The sequence below is a fragment of the Muntiacus reevesi genome, chromosome 12 (assembly GCF_963930625.1).
Source record: "Muntiacus reevesi chromosome 12, mMunRee1.1, whole genome shotgun sequence".
Taxonomy (NCBI): Eukaryota; Metazoa; Chordata; class Mammalia; order Artiodactyla; family Cervidae; genus Muntiacus; species Muntiacus reevesi.
This window is the reverse complement of record NC_089260.1, coordinates 77,412,825-77,430,099: the sequence shown is the minus strand read 5'-3', so window position 1 is coordinate 77,430,099 and position 17,275 is coordinate 77,412,825. Positions and strand designations below refer to the sequence as shown.

General features: G+C 49.3%; 1 protein-coding gene across 2 annotated transcripts; it reads right to left on the bottom strand.

Annotated features, from left to right (window-relative positions):
* Positions 1-2,314: 2,314 nt before the first annotated feature.
* Positions 2,315-5,000, bottom strand: RPL8 (ribosomal protein L8). Of its 2 annotated transcripts, none has more exons than XM_065902677.1 (6): positions 4,880-5,000; positions 4,510-4,656; positions 4,286-4,427; positions 3,839-4,057; positions 2,736-2,851; positions 2,315-2,508 (listed from the first exon to the last, which is right to left on the bottom strand). In XM_065902677.1, the coding sequence occupies exons 2-6, from the start codon at positions 4,645-4,647 to the stop codon at positions 2,350-2,352; spliced, it is 774 nt and encodes a 257-aa protein (XP_065758749.1). In that variant the 5' UTR covers positions 4,648-4,656; positions 4,880-5,000; the 3' UTR covers positions 2,315-2,349. The 2 variants fall into 2 exon arrangements, with proteins under 2 accessions (XP_065758749.1, XP_065758748.1); XM_065902676.1 differs by having other exon boundaries at positions 4,510-4,690; positions 4,880-4,954.
* Between the last annotated feature and the right edge of the window lie 12,275 nt (positions 5,001-17,275).

Genomic DNA, 17,275 nt, shown 5'->3' with positions numbered 1-17,275 from the left:
CACTCTCCCTAGACAGACTCCTTAGACAACTAAGATCAGGAAGGCCGTGTTATTTACAGCTAAAGGCAGAATGTGAACTAAAGGGCCTCTTGATGAAAGTGAAAGAGGAGAGTGAAAAAGTTGGCTTAAAGCTCAACATTCAGAAAATTAAGATCATGGCATCCGGTCCCATTACTTCATGACAAATAGATGGGGAAACAGTGGCTCACTTTATTTTTCTGGGCTCCAAAATCACTGCAGATGGTGCTTGCGGCCATGAAATTAAAAGATGCTTACTCCTTGGAAGAAAGTTATGACTAACCTAGACAGCATATTAAAAAGTAGAGACATCACTTTGTCAACAAAGGTCTATCTAGTCAAGGCTATTGTTTTTCCAGTGGTCATGTATGGATGTGAGACTTGGACTATAAGGAAAGCTGAGTGTCGAAGAATTAATGTTTTTGAACTGTGGTGTTGGAGGAGACTCTTGTGTGTGTGTGTGTAATAAAGTTTTATTAAAGTATAAAGGAGATAGAGAAAGCTTCTGACATAGGCATCAGAAGGGGACAAAAGAGTACCCCCTTTGCTAGTGTTAGCAATGGAGTTAGATACTCTCCAATGAATCCAAAGAATGTCTGGAGGTTGCAACGACCTCTTGAGAGTCCCTTGGACTGCACGGAGATCCAACCAGTCCATCCTAAAGATCAATCCTGGGTGTTCATTGGAAGGGCTGAGGTTGAAGCTGAAACTCCCAATACTTTGGCCACCTGATTCGAAGAGCTGACTCATTTGAAAAGACCCTGCTGGTGGGAAAGATTGAGGGCAAGAGAAGGGGACGACAGAGGATGAGATGGTTGGATGGCATCACCGACTCAATGGACAGGGGTTTGGGTGTACTCCGGAGTTGGTGATGGACAGGGAGGCCTGGTGTGCTGCAGTTCATGGAGTTGCAAAGAGTCAGACATGACTGAATTGAAAGGCAGAAAAGTACACCCTTCTTCAGGGCCATGTGATAACTCAGAAAATGAAAATGCTTCCCTGGTGGCTCAAAGAGTAAAGAGTCTGCCTGTAAAGTGGTTTCATCCCTGGGTTGGGAAGACCCCCCTGGAGAAGGGAATGGCAACCCACTCCCATATTCTTGCCTGGAAAATCACATGGACAGATGAGCCTGGGGGGCTACAGTCCATGGTGTTGCAAAAATTCACAAATGAGCGACTAACACACATACTGGTCAGAGTAGCCCTTGTAAACCGCTACCCCCAGCACCAACGCCTTTAAATGGGGCCTTAATGCTCTTGAAGCAAACCCTCCCTATTGGCCAGCCCCCTGGACAAAGCCGCAGGCTTTACCCAGTAAAGCAAGTTATGTCCTGGCAAACATGTCCAGTACCCTTTTCTCCAGGAAGCTTACAGTCCTCTCATCACAGAGGTCTCAGCAACAATATCTAGGCGTGGATGGCTGAGGGCAGGTGGAGCCCCAGAAAGGCAAGACCAAAACTGAAGTTCACACTAGTAACAGGCATGGACCATGAGAACAGAGTCACCTGGAACCAGTGACACCCTCTCACCCAGGAGGGACCCTGCCACACAGCATCCCAACACAGCCAAGGTGACCAGCTACTGTGCACCACTTAGGAAGGTGGCTGCCAGTGCCTTCCACCCAGGCTATAGAGGAGCATCCTTCCTGAGCCAGCCATCCACCACCCACCCTTACTGTCCCCTTACCATTACCTTACCCCTTAGCCTGCTTTCCCTTCACTGCTGTGGTCAGTTACCCACAGTGGCTTGCAGCTCTTGCTTTGACATCAGCTCACAAGCAGATCCACCGGGGCAGGGCACTCTAGTTGGCCTGTGTAAGTACATGGTCTTGTCACTGATGGGCCCCCACTCCACATTGGTGCCCAAGCCAGCATGGCCTTATCAGCTTTGACCAGTCCATCATTTAAGTCCCAGACAAGGTGCAGGTGAGCTATCACCAAAAAGGAAGCCCGTCTGTGGAGAAGTTGGTCTGGTCCTTCCACTGCAGGACAGAACACCCTGGCCCTCAGCCTGTGGCACCAGCGGCACCACTCACACCCAATGGCACCCAGACGCTCAAGACAAGTTGAAGGTAATGAACAGGATTCACGGAGATTACATTCCTTGTGAGTGGGCTTCTCTGCTCTACATGTCAGGTTGGGGGAGGGGGGGGAGGCGGGCAGGTGGGATTTACAAGAGGCAAGGTGTGAAGCCACCCACCAACCTCACCATCCAGAGCCTCCACTGATCCCTGGTGCGGAGGGTACTCCTTGGAGAGGGGACCCTTCCCTCTGAAACCACAGAAACACACAGCTCGGTTGTGAAAAGAAACAAGCTTTATTGAGCCACAGCCCTAGTTCTCCTTCTCCTGCACAGTCTTGGTTCCCCGGAGACGCCCAGTCCGGCGGGCAGCAATGAGACCCACTTTCCGACCAGCAGGGGCGTCTCTGCGGATAGTAGAGGGTTTGCCGATGTGCTGGTGGTTGCCACCTCCGAAGGGATGCTCGACAGGCTGCAGGAAGAAGGAGGTGATGGTGAGGTGGGGCTGACCCTGATCTACCTCAGGAAGGCTTAGGAACCCGCAGAATCAACTGGCCTGCGCTTACAAACTATCAGCCACCTCACACCACAGACCTTCCACCATAAAGAGGAGACACTCCAGGCAGGAACTTGTCCACCTAGTCTCACAGCCCTCATACACCTAATACTGACCCCACTGTCCACTTCTGAGCTACTTACATTCATGGCCACACCCCGCACCCTCGGCCAGCAGTTCCTCTTTGCCTTGTACTTGTGGTAGGCACGGCCGGCCTTCAGAATGGGCTTGTCAATGCGGCCACCTCCTGCCACCACACCTGTTGGAGACCAGAAGACTCAGAGAGGTGTATCACCCACCCCACCCAGCACTGGGCACACTCCCATCAGGCAGGGCATTCCCTGCTGTGTCCTTGCCAGTGCCCCACCACCATGTGCCCTTCAGGATCACACGATCCCAGGAGCCTCAAAAATTCCTGGAAACCATCACCAAGCAGTAAATCCTGTTACAGCCTGTCAGCTAGGGCTTCCCTAGTGGCTCAGACAGTAAAGAATCTGTCTGCATTGCAGGATACCCAAGTTCAATCCCTGAGTTGGGAAGCCCTGGAAAACGGAATGGCAACCCACTCCAGTATTCTTGCCTGTAGAATTCCATGGACAGAGGAGCCTGGCAAGCTACAGTTCATGGTATTGCAAAGAGTCAGATGTGACTAAGCGACTAACACACACAGCCTGTTGGCTGACAAAGGTTCTTCCGCTGCAAGGACTTTACTCACATCACCTGGAATGCCCACCTTGAGCCATGGCTTTTCAGAAGTCCTCCCCTTTGCAGGGTCTGACACTAGGCTCCTCCCCACCCCAAACAGGACAGCTGACCTGGCCCACCACTTCTCTGCAATTGTTTTGCTTATTCTCTGAGCACACCCTCCAGAGCCTCCCCCAGGCAGGACTGGATTTGTCACACGGATTCAAAGATGTCAGCCAACAAACTTGAGTATATGCATTTCAACACACTGTGTGGCTTTAACCAGGTGGCCCACAAAAGCAAAAATCACCCAAATCTAGGTTATCCCAGAGTGCAGCTAAGCCTATCTTTACTTTACAGAGTCCAGCATGTTGAACCCACTCTCATTCAACACCCAACCAGGAGTTAAACAGGAACTACTTACACCCACTTAATAAGTATCCCGAATTAGACCACACATTGTGCTCAAACTTGAATGAAGCAGGCAGCTGGGTTCCTGGCTCATCTAGCTGCTGGCTATCCACAGGAGACCCACAGCATACAACCGCTGCCTTTCACTCACCGACCACAGCTCTGTTGGCAGAGGAGATGACCTTTTTGGAGCCCGAAGGCAGCTTCACTCGCGTCTTCTTTGTCTCAGGGTTGTGGGAGATGACTGTAGCATAGTTTCCGGAGGCTCTTGCCAGCTTGCCTCGGTCACCAGGCTTCTCCTCCAGACAACACACGATGGTGCCCTCAGGCATGGTGCCCACTGGGAGCACATTGCCGATGTTGAGCTGGGCTACAAGAGAAACGTCAAGCAATGTCTTCGCCACTTCCGACACTGCTTGCCAAAACCAAGGCCAGCCTCCTCCTACAGCTCTCCAGGCACTCGCCGGGATGCCTGGCCAAGCAGGTGTCCCCAAGTGAAGGCTACAGCCGCAACGTTCCTCCCTGGACCCAAGCTGTAAAACGCCAGGCACCTCAAGTCCCTCCCCATCAAGACCTTTCACCTCGGCGCGGAGCTCACCCTTTTTGCCGCAGTATACAAACTGGCCGGTGTGGATTCCCTCAGCAGCAATGAACAGCTCTGTCCTCTTCTTAAAACGGTACGGATCGCGGAAAACCACTTTTGCAAGGGGGGCTCCGCGGCCCGGATCGTGGATGATGTCCTGCGGATCGAGGCAGCGTGACGGGCTCAGGGGTCCCGCTGGGCGCCCCGCGCCCCCACCCGTCCCGGCCCACGCCCCGAACCTTCACGATGCCCTTGATATATCCATGTCGCTCGGCGAAATCCACGGCGCGCAGGCGCGCGGCGCCTTTTCTGTGCTTCACATGTGCGCGGAACACGGAGCCGGCGCCCTTCCTCTGCCCACGTATCACGCGGCCCATGGCGGCGGTCTGGAGGCAGCTCACGGTCAGCGGCCGTCCGGCCCTGGCATCCCCAACAGCGGGCTTCAGGGGCCCCGCTCCCTCGGCCCCTCCCTCCCGCCCTCAGGACCCTCCGCATCTCCACCCCCAGCCGTGCGCCCCGGCGCTTTTTCCAGAGTCAGCTAGGGTCCCTAGCGGAGCCTAGGACAACGGGGGGCGCCGGATGGCGCCGGATGACACCAACACGTCCTACCTGCTGCAGAGCGCGGCCGAAAGAGGAGACACAGGCCTTGAGAGCCGCCTTATCTTCCGGGGTGGGGCCGAGAGCCCCCAACCTTCCGGTCAAGGGCCGCCGCCGCAATGCACACCGGGACTTGTAGTTCTATGGCGGTCGCCCGTAGCCTCTCTCGCGCTCCCGGCCCTCTGCGCAGGCGCACTGAGTTAGACGGGCCTGCGCGGCACTTAAGACTCGCGGGTCTGGCGGCGAGGCTGGCCTTTAGCAGACGGGGCGGATTCGGGAGGCAAGGCTACCTGGCAGGGAATCTCCAGCAGGATACATCTTTCTTTCTTTCAGAGAGGGGTCTCCTGGAGAAGTGGGAGGAGTCCTTCCAGTGAAGATCCCTGGAGTTAGCAGAAGAGGAGGTGGAACCCCTGAATGATAACAGAGTAGGCACAGGCGGGGAGAGTTTACTGATCAGGACCCTGGGTGTGCAGATTAGGCCTGAGTGGGGAGAGCAGGCGAGGTAGGGAGAGAGGGAGGGCAGGGGTCTCACGGAGCAGAGGGGCTTGCTCTCGGGACTCCAGGGTGGAGTTTTTGCTCCAGTGTGGCCTCGCAGGGGTGGATGCCAGGGAGACATCGGAAGATGACAGGAGCGGGAAGGAAGTGGCCATGTGGCCACATTCTGAAGCCACGAGGGAGCAGAGGGGACTGTGCACGAGGCCCGGTAAGAGGCAGCCAGCTGGGCTTGTCAGGGAGAGCCCACTAGGGGGCAGCACTGCCCACAGCAGGGCCAGAGCTGAGGAACACCTGGATCTCCTTGGGGCAGGTTGAGGGGTTTTGGGGTCAGCTCCGCGAAGGCTTGGAGGACCAGAAGGCCAGAGGGGTGGAGGTGAGGACAGTGCTTGGACTTGTGTGCTGTGGGGTCCCTAGGGTGGAGTATGGGGGAGGGGCGGAGCAGGACACACGGCCCTCTACTCTCCCTTTGACCCTAAACTGGCTTCCCAAGCTGTGTTTGCAGCCAGAATGAGGCTGACCAAGCCCACTCCAGGCTTGTGTCCAGGCTGTCACCACAGTCTGGGTACGACAGAGGTAGCAGTGCAAGCCCAGGAGTCAGGGCGTGTCTGGTGGCTATGAGACCCCAGTGGGGGCCATGGGCCCAGGGAAGCCTGAGACGTGCTGTTTCAGGGGTCGTGCTCCTGTGGACTCCTCCCTAAGGCCTACCTTGAGGCACGTGTGTAGACTCAAGGGAGGGCAGCTGATGGTGGGGCTTGGAAGGTGCACACCCCTGCCTCATGCTTGGTGCATCTATGCAGAGATGATAGTACTGGCTGGCGAAGCTCCCACAGTCCCAAAATCTGTGCCTGAGCTCCCCTCACTGGTCTGAATGTCGGCTTCCATATAAGGCCACTGAGTCTGACATACAGCCGGGTCTCTGCAGATCCAGGTCATTCAAGGTGGTGAGGACAGTCTCCCTGGGCATGGGGTTCTCAGATCTTCAGGAGGGGCCCAACTGCCTCTGTCCCCAGATGAGGCACTCCCCACACAGTGCCTTTGCTCACACTGGTCAGCCAGGGTGCCATCTAATACCACCGAGGTCCATTTCCTTTAAAAGTTGTTCTTAAATATTTCTTCTCGCACCTACACACATGAGTAATTTGGAATAAACTCGAGTAACCATGCCCCGCTTCTGTCTTGTTCAGCTATGCTCCCCACGCTAGCATCTCTGGCAAATAACAGAACCCTATACTCCTGCTGTCTTTCATGGGAACAATAATACTACCTATCATAAGATCATTGTGAGGGTTAGATGAGTGAATATGCACGAAGAATATAAAGTAAGCCTACAAAAATCACCAGGGCTGTAGAAGTCAAAGGGGCCAAGCTCAGGCACAGACAGGAGAGGTGGCCTGAGAGAGTGAACACAGGGAGCCTTCAAGGTCCTGGGCAGGATCAGCTTGTTGACAAGAGTTGTGCTGCACGCTGAAGGTGTTTTTATCTCCTTTCTGTGTATTCTACTTCTAAAAATGGTGTTATTTTAAAAGTGTGCATGGGGGACTTCCCTGGTGGTCCAGTGGATAGGATTCCACACATCCACTGCAGGAGGCAGGGTTCAATCCCTGGTCTGGGAACGAGGAGTTCACATGGCACAACTAAAGAGCCCACACACCTCAAGGAAGATGGAAGATCCTGCATTTCACAACTAAGACCCAGTGCAGCCAAATAAATAAATAAATATTGGAAGAAAAGTTAAAAAACGTTCTCTGAAAGACCCACTTACAGTGATAAATGCTGGTCTGAGGTGCAGACAGGCCGTTGCCTCTGAGCTGTGTCAGGCAGTGGGCCCTCTGGCTTCAGGGCTCCTGCAACCCCACACCAGAGCCCCCTCCCCACACACACACAGACCACTCAGTGACCGTCTGGTCCCACACTGCAGGTCAGGCCGGCCGCTGTGATTTTATCTGTATTTGGGGGCCTCCTGGGGGCCTCTTGGATATTTAGGGGTTGTGTATGGGGCCTTCTTAACTTACTTGTCCCTTTCCGTGGACAAATAGCCCTTCTGTTTGCTCCACCCTTTCCCGTATTCTGCCCATGTGCTCTGTGTCGTTTATCTGGAAACTGTCTCATCCGCTCTCCTAATTTGTTGTTCTACAGAAAAACTGAATGTTCTGGAGTTGTCCAGCAAACACACACAATAGAGCCTTTATACTTTCACTTTGAGTTAATTGCTGCTCATTAACATAAGCATAATGGGAATTTTCTTCTGATTTTCAAAAAATATTAATGACTTTCCTGATGATCCAATGGCTAAGACTGTCTGCTCCCAATGCAGGGGCCTGCATTCAATCCCAGGTCAGGGAACTAGATCCCACATGCTGCAACTAACTCCTGACACAGCCAAATATATATATATAAATATATTAAAATATTAGCAAATCTCTGAAGTACTTGCAAAATGTGGTCTTCCCACTAATAAGCTAAGAACGTACTTAAAGAAATACCTTTTCCCAAACAAAGTGCATTTTTAGCCCTGACAATTTTTTTTTCCAACTTTTTAAAGCATGGTAAAATACACATAATATTCACCATCTTGGTCATTTATAAGTATGCAGTTTAGTGGTATTGGGCTTCCCTTGTGGCTCAGCTGGGAAAGAATCCACCTGTAATGCGGGAGACCTGGGTTCAATCCCTGGGATGGGAAGATCCCCTGGAGAAGGGAAAGGCTACCCATACCAGTATTCTGGCCTGGAGAACTCCATGGGCTTTGTAGTCCATGGGATTACAAAGAGTCTGACATGACTGAGTGACTTTCACATATTAGGGTTAGGGTTAGGAGAAGGGCCCCGGGGCTGGACACCTGGTGTTTGTCAACAGGAGTAAAAGTCAAGCTTTGTTCTCACCCTGACACTTCAAGGACAAAGCTAGTGGCAAAAACTGAGCTCTGTTAAAGAAATGAGATGACCACTCCTGAGGTTAAGGAAGACTTCTCTGTCTGCACTTGCACAGGAAGGCTTCATGGGGGTCAAAAAGCAAGGGAGCCCCACACCATTACAAGTGTGGACATGCACCCACAGGCCTCTGCCTTGGGGTCCATCTTAGAAAAAAGTTGTGCACACATATTGGAGAGGGTCCAAGGACCAGTCAGGTGTGAAGAAAGAAACAAAATAATTGGCCAAATGTAAACAAAGACCCCAAACACCAGGAGAGATAAGAAAACCTTCCTAAGTGATCAATGCAAAGAAACAGGAAAACAATAGAATCAGAAAGATTAGAGATCTCATGAAAAAAAAAAAAAAAAGATCTCATCAAGTAAATTAGAGATAAGAAGGGAGAATTTCATGCAAAGATGGACACAATTAAGGACAGAAATGTTATGGACCTAACAGAAGCAGAAAATATTAAGAAGAGGTGCAAGAACACACAGAACTGTTATGGGAAGCACACTGATTGAAACCGCCCACCCTGGCCAGGCACCATAGTAACCATTTGCATGAGTTGTTTTATGGCAGGAGATCCTGATAAGGAATACGGAACTAATAAGCCACCACCAGCTGGAAGAGTTCGGGAAAGATCGAAAGGAGACACTACCTGTCCGTCCACTTCCCAGAATCCCTCTTGCTAGCATCCACCTTGGCTGAGCGATGCGTGGGCCACCAGCAAATACTCTGAATTAGAATGATTGGCCAAAGACTACCCGGAAACGAATCCCATCACCATAAAATCCAAGACTGTGAGCCACGCGGCAGAGCAGTTCTCCTGGGTTCCCTTACCCTCCTGCTCTCCACCCGGGTGCCCTTTCCCAATAAAATCTCTTGCTTTGTCAGCATGTGTCTCCTCGGACAATTCATTTCCGAGTGTTAGACAAGAGCCCAGTTTCGGGTCCTGGAAGGGGTCCCCCTTCTTGCAACAGAACTATACAAAAAAGATCTTAATGACCCAGATAACCATGATGGAGTGATCACCCACCTAGAGCCAGACACCCTGGAGTGTGAAGTCAAGTGGGCCTTAGGAAGTGTCACTATGAACAAAGCTAGTGGAGGTGATGGAATTCCAGTTGAGCTATTTCAAATTCTAAAAGATGATGCTGCGAAAGTGCTGCACTCAATATGCCAGCAAATTTGGAAAACTCAGCAGTGGCCACAGGACTGGAAAAGGTCAATTTTCATTCCAATCCCAAAGAGAGACAAAGCCAAACAATGTTCAAACTACCACACAATTGCACTCATCTCACACCCTAGCAAAGTAATGCTCAAAATTCTCCAAACTAGGCTTCAACAGTATATGAACTGAGAACTTCCAGATGTTCAAGCTGGATTTAGAAAAGGCAGAGGAACCAGAGATCAAACTGCCAACATCCGTTGGATCACAGAAAAAGCAAGAGAATTACAGAAAAACATCTACTTCTGTTTCATTAACTACACTAAAGCCTTCGACTGTGTGGATCACAACAAACTGGAAAATTCTTCAAGACATAGGAATACCAGACCACCTTACCTGTCTCTGAGAAACTTGTATGCAGGTCAAGAAGCAACAGTTAGGATTGGACATGGAACAACAGACTGGTTCAAAGTTGGGAAAGGAGTACGTCAAGGCTGTATATTGTCACCTTACTTATTTAACTTATATGCAGGGTTCAGTTCAGTTCAGTCGCTCAGTCGTTTCCGACTCCTTGCGACCCCATGAACCGCAGCACGCCAGGCCTCCCTGTCCATCACCAACTCCCGGAGTCCACCCAAACTCATGTCCATTGAGTTGGTGATGCCATCCAACCATCTTATCCTCTGTCGTCTGCCGGGAACCACCACACGAGATCCCACCCATGACAAGGTCATGAGGAGAAGGCGGTATCCTATAAGATTATCCAGGATGAAAGGAGTGTTTCAATTTAGACTCCTTTGCTGGCATTCTAGCCTGCTTGGCAAATGCATATTAATGTAACACAAAAATATTATTTTAAAAGTGGTTAGAATTGTTCATTTTAACCAGGAATGCTAAACAGGGGCTGCCTCACCAGAGCTGCAGTCTTTGTGTTGTAAACCTTTTAGATAAATTCAACTAGTAACTTCTGCAAAAGGACTAGCTTTTGTGTTCATTAAAGAATAGATTACAGGAAAACAGCTTTGCATTCACCTAGGTCATAAAATGTCCATAGGCCCCGAGGCCAGAAGATAATGTAGAAGACATAAACAAAGAAGTATGCAGAAAACACCCTGGTTTCGTGAAGAACAAGCTGATGTAATGTTAAACTATCTTCCCCTTAGAAATGTACTAATTTAGGGTATAAAAGCCACGGTAAAAAATAAAGCATTGCCAGACTCTGCCAGACCCTGCAAACACCCCCGTCTGGTCATTCTCTCTCTCTCTCTCTCTCTCTCTCTCTCTCCCTCGCAGACTTGGCCCTATCAAGGCTGGTCTCACGTCTCTCTCTCGCCGACGCCGTTCATCCTGAGGGTACCCCTGGATCCTGCTGAGGCTGGTCCCCGGCATCAGGGTCTTCCCCAGCATCAGGGTCTTTTCAAATGAGTCAACTCTTCGCATCAGGTGACCAAAGTATTGGAGTTTCAGCTTCAACATCAGTCCTTCCAATGAACACCCAGGACTGATCTCCTTTAGAATGAACTGGTTGGATCTCCTTGCAGTCCAAGGGACTCTCAAGAGTCTTCTCCAACTGATGATGCAGGGTACATCATGCGAAATGCTGGGCTGGATGATGCACAAGCTGGAATCAAGATTGCAGGGAAAGAAATCCTGCCTGCACAGCATCACTGAATACCTCCAGCTGTATCAGTGCCATTGAAATAATAAACTCAACATAATGGTGGGGAAAAAAAGATTGCAGGGAGAAATATTAATAGCTTCAGATACGCAGATGACACCACCCTTACAGCAGAAAGCAAAGAACTAAAGAGTCTCTTGATGAAACTGAAAGAGGAGAGTGAAAAAGCTGGGTTAAAACTCAACATTCAAAAAACGAAGATCATGGCATCTGGTCCCATCACTTCATGGCAAATAGATGGGGAAATAATGGAAACAGTGACAGACTTTATTTCCCTGGGCTCCAAAATCACTGCAGATTATGAGTGCAGCCATGAAATTAAGAGACACTTGCTCCTTGGAAGAAAAGCTATGACCAACCTCAACAGCATATTAAAAAGCAGAGACATTACTTTACTGAAAAAGGTTCATATAGTCAAAGCTATGGTTTTTCCAGTAGTCATGTACTGATGTGAGAATTGGACCATAAAGAAGGCTGAGCACTGAAGAATTGATGCTTTTGAACTGTGGTGTTGGAGAAAACTCTTGAGAGTCCCTTGGACAGGAAGGAGATCCAACCAGTCAATCCTAAAGGAAATCAGTCCTGAATAATCATTAGAAGGACTGATGCTGAAGCTGAAACTCCAATACTTTGTCCACCTGATGTGAACAACTGACTCATTAGAAAAGCCCCTGATGCTGGGAAAGATTGAAAGAAGGAGGAGAAGGGGACGACAGAGGATGAGATGGTTAGATGCCATCACCGACTAGATGGACGTGAGTTTGAGCAAGCTCCGGGAGTTGATGATGGACAGGGAAGCCTGGCGTGCTGCAGACCATGGAGTCGCAAAGAGTCGGACACAACCAAGTGACTGAACTGAACTGAACAGAAACAAAGACCCAGAAGGACTGTCCTATATAAGGGAGTTACATCACTCCTTACTGTGCTCCTCCTCACTCAGGATGCCCACACTCCTCTCCAGGTGTGTGTCTCTGCCTAGTTTCTGACTTACTGCGCTCCTCCTCATTAGAGAGCATATTCATACCATTTCTCTCCAAGTGTGTATTTCTGCTCTGCTTCTGTCTTGAATAAACATTGTTTCTCTGTGTGCTTTCCCATACATTTTGCTGTGTCTCTAATAAACTTTGTACCTGTTTTTACAGTTTTCACCTCCTTGAAACATTCTTATTTTCAAAAGGAGGAAACAGCCAGGGTCTCTCTAGTTCTAGCCTCTAGCCCCTGGTGGTCTTGTGGCTAGGATTCCCGGTTTTCATCCAGGCTACCTAGATCCAATTCTGAGGCAAAGAACTAAGATCTCTCTTCAGAATGGCTCACTGCTGTTTCCAAGATCAGTATTAAGTATATGCATACTGTTGTGCAACCATCACCACCATCCATCTCCAGAACACTTCATGTTGCAAAACTTGGGTGGTCATATGGTAATTCTATGCCTAATCTTTTTACAAACCCCCATACTATTCTCCATAGTGGCTGCACCAATTTACATCCCCACCAGCAGCATAAAAGTGTTGCAGTTTGTCCACATCCTTGCTAGCACTTTTTCTTCTCTGTTTTTGTTTTTTTTTTCACAGTAGCTGTCCTAATGGGTATGAGCCCTGACTTTTTTAATTTGCAGGACACTGAAAGGAAGCAGCTTTCCTCTGGGAAAAGAACCCCAAAGCACTAGTGACAATCTGGTGAATAAATTTTTTGAAAAGTGCCTTTCTGAATCCCACTTCAGCCATATTTTTCCATTTATTGGCTCCATCTTGATTAAGCATTAATCCCTGTCCTGAGCAAAGGACGTGTTTCATTTCTGGAAATTCTGTTTCTCAGCTTTTATCTTCATTTAAAGAAAAGTAAGATTGCTGATCCACAGGTTAGTTGGTCTTTCAAACAAGTTTCTACTGAGCATGTGAGGTTGTTGTCGAGCCCAGGAGAGTGAGGCAGAACTGAAACCTCATGGGCCCTGCCTTCAGGGATTCAGTTCCAAGTGGGAAAAAAGGTTGAGTATAGGGGCTGGGCCAGACAGGAATGGGTGGTGAGAAGGCCTCTGCATGCCGGGCACACACCTGTCACCTGGGCCTGCGGCCCACCTCCTCAGGCCACCTCCAGCACCTCGTTCATTTTGCTCTTAGGACCCAGCCTCGGCAGGATCCAGGGGGTACTCTCAGGATGAAGGGCGTCGGCGAGAGAAGACACGTGAGACCAGCCTTGATGGAGCCAAGTCTCCGAGGGAGAGAGAGAGAGAGAGAGAGAGAGAGAGAGAGTGTAACCAGACAGGGGGTGCAGCAGAGTCTGGCAAATCTTTATTTTTTACTGTAGCTTTTATATTCTAAGTTAGTACATTTTTTAAGGGGAAGATAGTTTAATATTACATCAGCTTATCCTTCACGAAACCAGGGTGTTTTCTGCATACTTCTTTGTGAGAGTCTTGTAGGTTATCTTCTGGTCTTGGGGCCTATTGACATTTTATGACCTATGTGAATGCAAAGCTGTTTTCCTGTAATCTATTCTTTAATGAACACAAAGGTCAGTCCTTTTGCAGAAGTTATCAGTTAAATTTATCTAAAAGGTTTACAACACAAAGCCTCTGCAGCTCTGGTGAGGCAGCCCCTGTTTAGCATTCCTGGTTAAAATTAACAATTCTGAACCCTTATTTTTCTAAATCTTTTTAACTATAACCACTTTTAGAATAATATTTTTGTGTTCTCTAATAGGGCTTCTCCACCCCCCAAAGAGCTCTGTGCCTATTAGGGCCTTTTGTGTGATCAGGTTCTTTATGCTGTTTATGATTAAGGTGTTGTGAGCAGTCATGTGCATTAGTACGCATTTGCCAAGCAGGCTAGAATGCCAGCAAAGGGGTCTAAATTGAAACACTCCTTTCATCCTGGATAATCTTATAGGATACCGCCGTCCAGCGGACACATTAAAGTTCTCAGTTGATTCTCTTTGGAGAGAGATCGGGGAAGGCCTTCTACCCATGTCACAGAAATTAGGGAGTAGTCTAATATAGCAAGCATCAGAAAGACAGAGATCATCTTTAAGGTGAGCGCCGGGGCAGCTTTTCGAAATCCCTGAAGTCCTGATCTGCCTTGCTTGTCAGGCCTTCTCCTCATGACCTTGTCATGGGTGGGATCTCATGTGCTGGCTCCCAGCACCCTGACCTCAGATATACTCTCCTGGGAGACTTGGGGAAATTCTGCTTCTGTTTAGGGTTCTAGGGTCTCCTGGTTCCTCCTGCCAGCTTTCAAGCCAAGCAAGGCTAAGTCCGAAAGCCATTCCTAGAGATAGCAAAGGAACCCTTAGAGCTAGGCGTTGACACAAACCAACCAATCCAGAGCCCACACTCCCGACTATCTCCTTTACAAGACTCTCACATCACACCAGTGCTTCCCTGCCCTAAGTCACAGCGGGGGCAGGTATCAGACCACTGGAGATGACCCAGTAGCCTGCTGAAATTATTCAAGCACACGGCCCTAATCCTCCTCAGTGTCATTGCCCTGCCTTGCCCATTCCTTTCGCAGAAATCCCAGTAAAGGCTCTGGGCCAACCCTTCCCTCCTCTCTTTCTCTTCCTGACCAACCCAGTGCTTCCCTGTGTGGCCCCGCATGGTGTGCCCTGCCTCCTCCCATTTCTAGACACCTGTGAATATAAAAGTCCACCCACATTTCTGACGTCTTCAGTTCAGTTGCTCAGTCGTGTCCGACTCCTTGCGACCCCATGAACCACAGCACGCCAGGCCTCCCTATCCGTCGCCAACTCCCAGAGTTCACCCAAACCCATGTCCATTGAGTTGGTGATGCCATCCAACCATCTTCTCCTGTCGTCCCCTTCTCCTCCTGCCCTCAATCTTTCCCAGCATCAGGGTCTTTTCAAACGACTCAGCTCTTCGCATCAGTTGGCCAAAATATTGGAGTTTCAGCTTCAACATCAGTCCTTCCAATGAACACCCAGGATTGATCTTTAGGATGGACTGGTTGGATCTCCTTGCAGTCCAAGAGACTCTCAAGAGTTTTCTCCAACACTACAGTTCAAAACCGTCAATTCTTTGGCATTCAGCTTTCTTTATAGTCCAACTCTCACATCCATACATGACCACTGGAAAAACCATAGTCTTGACTAGACAGCCCTTTGTTGACAAAGCGATGTCTCTGCTTTTCAATATACTGTCTAGGTTGGTCATAACTTTCCTTCTAAGGAGTAAGCATCTTTTAATTTCATGGCTGCAAGCACCATCTGCAGTGATTTTGGAGCCCAGAAAAATAAAGTCAGCCACTGTTTCCACTGTTTCCCCATCTATTTCCCATGAAGTGATGGGACCAGATGCCATGATCTTAGTTTTCTGAATGTTGAGCTTTAAGCCAACTTTTTCACTCTCCGCTTTCATCAAGAGGCCTTTAGTTCTTCTTCACTTTCTGCCATAGGGTGGTATCATCTGCATATCTGAGGTAATTGATATTTCTCCCGGCAATCTTGATTCCAGCTTGTGCTTCCTCCAGCCCAATGTTTCTCATGATGTAATCTGCATATATGTTAAATAAGCAGGGTGACAATATACAGCCTTGACGTACTCCTTTTCCTATTTGGAACCAGTCTGTTGTTCCAAGTCCAGTTCTAATTGTTGCTTCCTGACCTGCATACAGGTTTCTCAAGAGGCAGGTCAGGTGGTCTGGTATTCCCATCTCTTTCAGATTTTTCCACAGTTTATTGAGATCCACACAGTCAAAACTTGTGGCATAGTCAATAAAGCAGAAATATATGTTTTTCTGGAACTCTTTTGCTTTTTCTGACGTCTTACCCATCCCTGATTAAAACAAAATCCACATACATTTTAACTCATCAGGAGATTCCTGAGTGTTCAGGGATAGTGACAGCCTTCAGCAGCTCTGTCCCACTTCACTGAAAATGTTATTTCCCTGTGCCATTTACTAAACTACAGAAAGTGGCCTTGGAAACACATCTCTTTAAAAATATATGTACATATTTTGGCCACACATCTTGTGGGATCTTAATTCCCCAACCAGCAAGTGAATCTGTGTGCTCGGCAGTGACAGTGTGGAGAACTAATGACTGGATTGCCAGGGAATTAATTATTGATTGATTGATTTTTGGCTGTGCTGGGTCTTTCTTGCTTTTGCGTGGGCTTTCTTTAGTTGCAGAAAGCACGTCTACTCTTCATGGGCAATGTGGGCTTCTCATTCTGGTGGCTTTTCTTGTTGTGGAGCACAATCTCTAGGCACATGGGCTTCAATAGTTCTTGTACCCCGGTTCAGTGATTGTGGCTTAGTTGTTCCGAGGCATGTGGAATCCTCCCAGACCAGGGATCAAACCTGTGTCCCCCGCGTGGCAGGTGAACTCCCATCCATTGCACCACCAGGGAAGTCCTCAAAAATAACTTTCAAGCTTGGCTTTTCCCCTGGGAACACTTACAGCTCAGAATCCTAATCCCAGTCTGGAAATAGCTGGAAAGTGATTTGGGTTTGCCCAGAGAAGAGGCACCGTGACCATTTAGGGGACCATGCAGTCTGTTTGCTCAGTGGGTCCAAGGCTCAGTGAGGATTATGGAACTCAGGTGTGGAGGCCCTGGAATGGCCTGCAGTGGACAGACACAGCCTCCTTCACCCCGCACCCAGGTAGCACCCTCAGCACCCTGGTCCCCACACCTCCCACACTGCCAGGTGTCTGCCGGGTGGACACTCTGGGCCAGACTCTTGTGGCAGCTGAGGTGGTTCTGTCATCAGTCTGAAGATCCCACTGTCAGCCCTGGCTCCCCCTCTTGCTCTCTGGATCAGCCTCACCTTGAGTAGGAGTTCTCCCCTCACCTTGAGGGGCTAGGCTGGGGCCCAGGTTTGCCAGGACCTCCTAGCTCAAGATGGTGCAGTGTGGTGACACTCCAGCAGAAGGGGGACCCAGTAGGTCAGGACACCAGTGAGCTCAGGGTGCCTGAGTACTTGGCTAGGGGTTAGGGTTAAGAAGCAGGTGTACACCCAGTCCTTTCCCATTCTCCATTTCTTCATCCATTCATCCTTTGCACAGATGCTCTCAGAGTTATCAGGGAGGATGTGGAGATGGGAGAGCTGAGAATTGTTCGACATCTGGAGGCATGGGGTGGGGGACCCAGACCACATCACGCAGGCGCCCACAGAAAAAGAGCTGGTTCCTCTGAGCATATT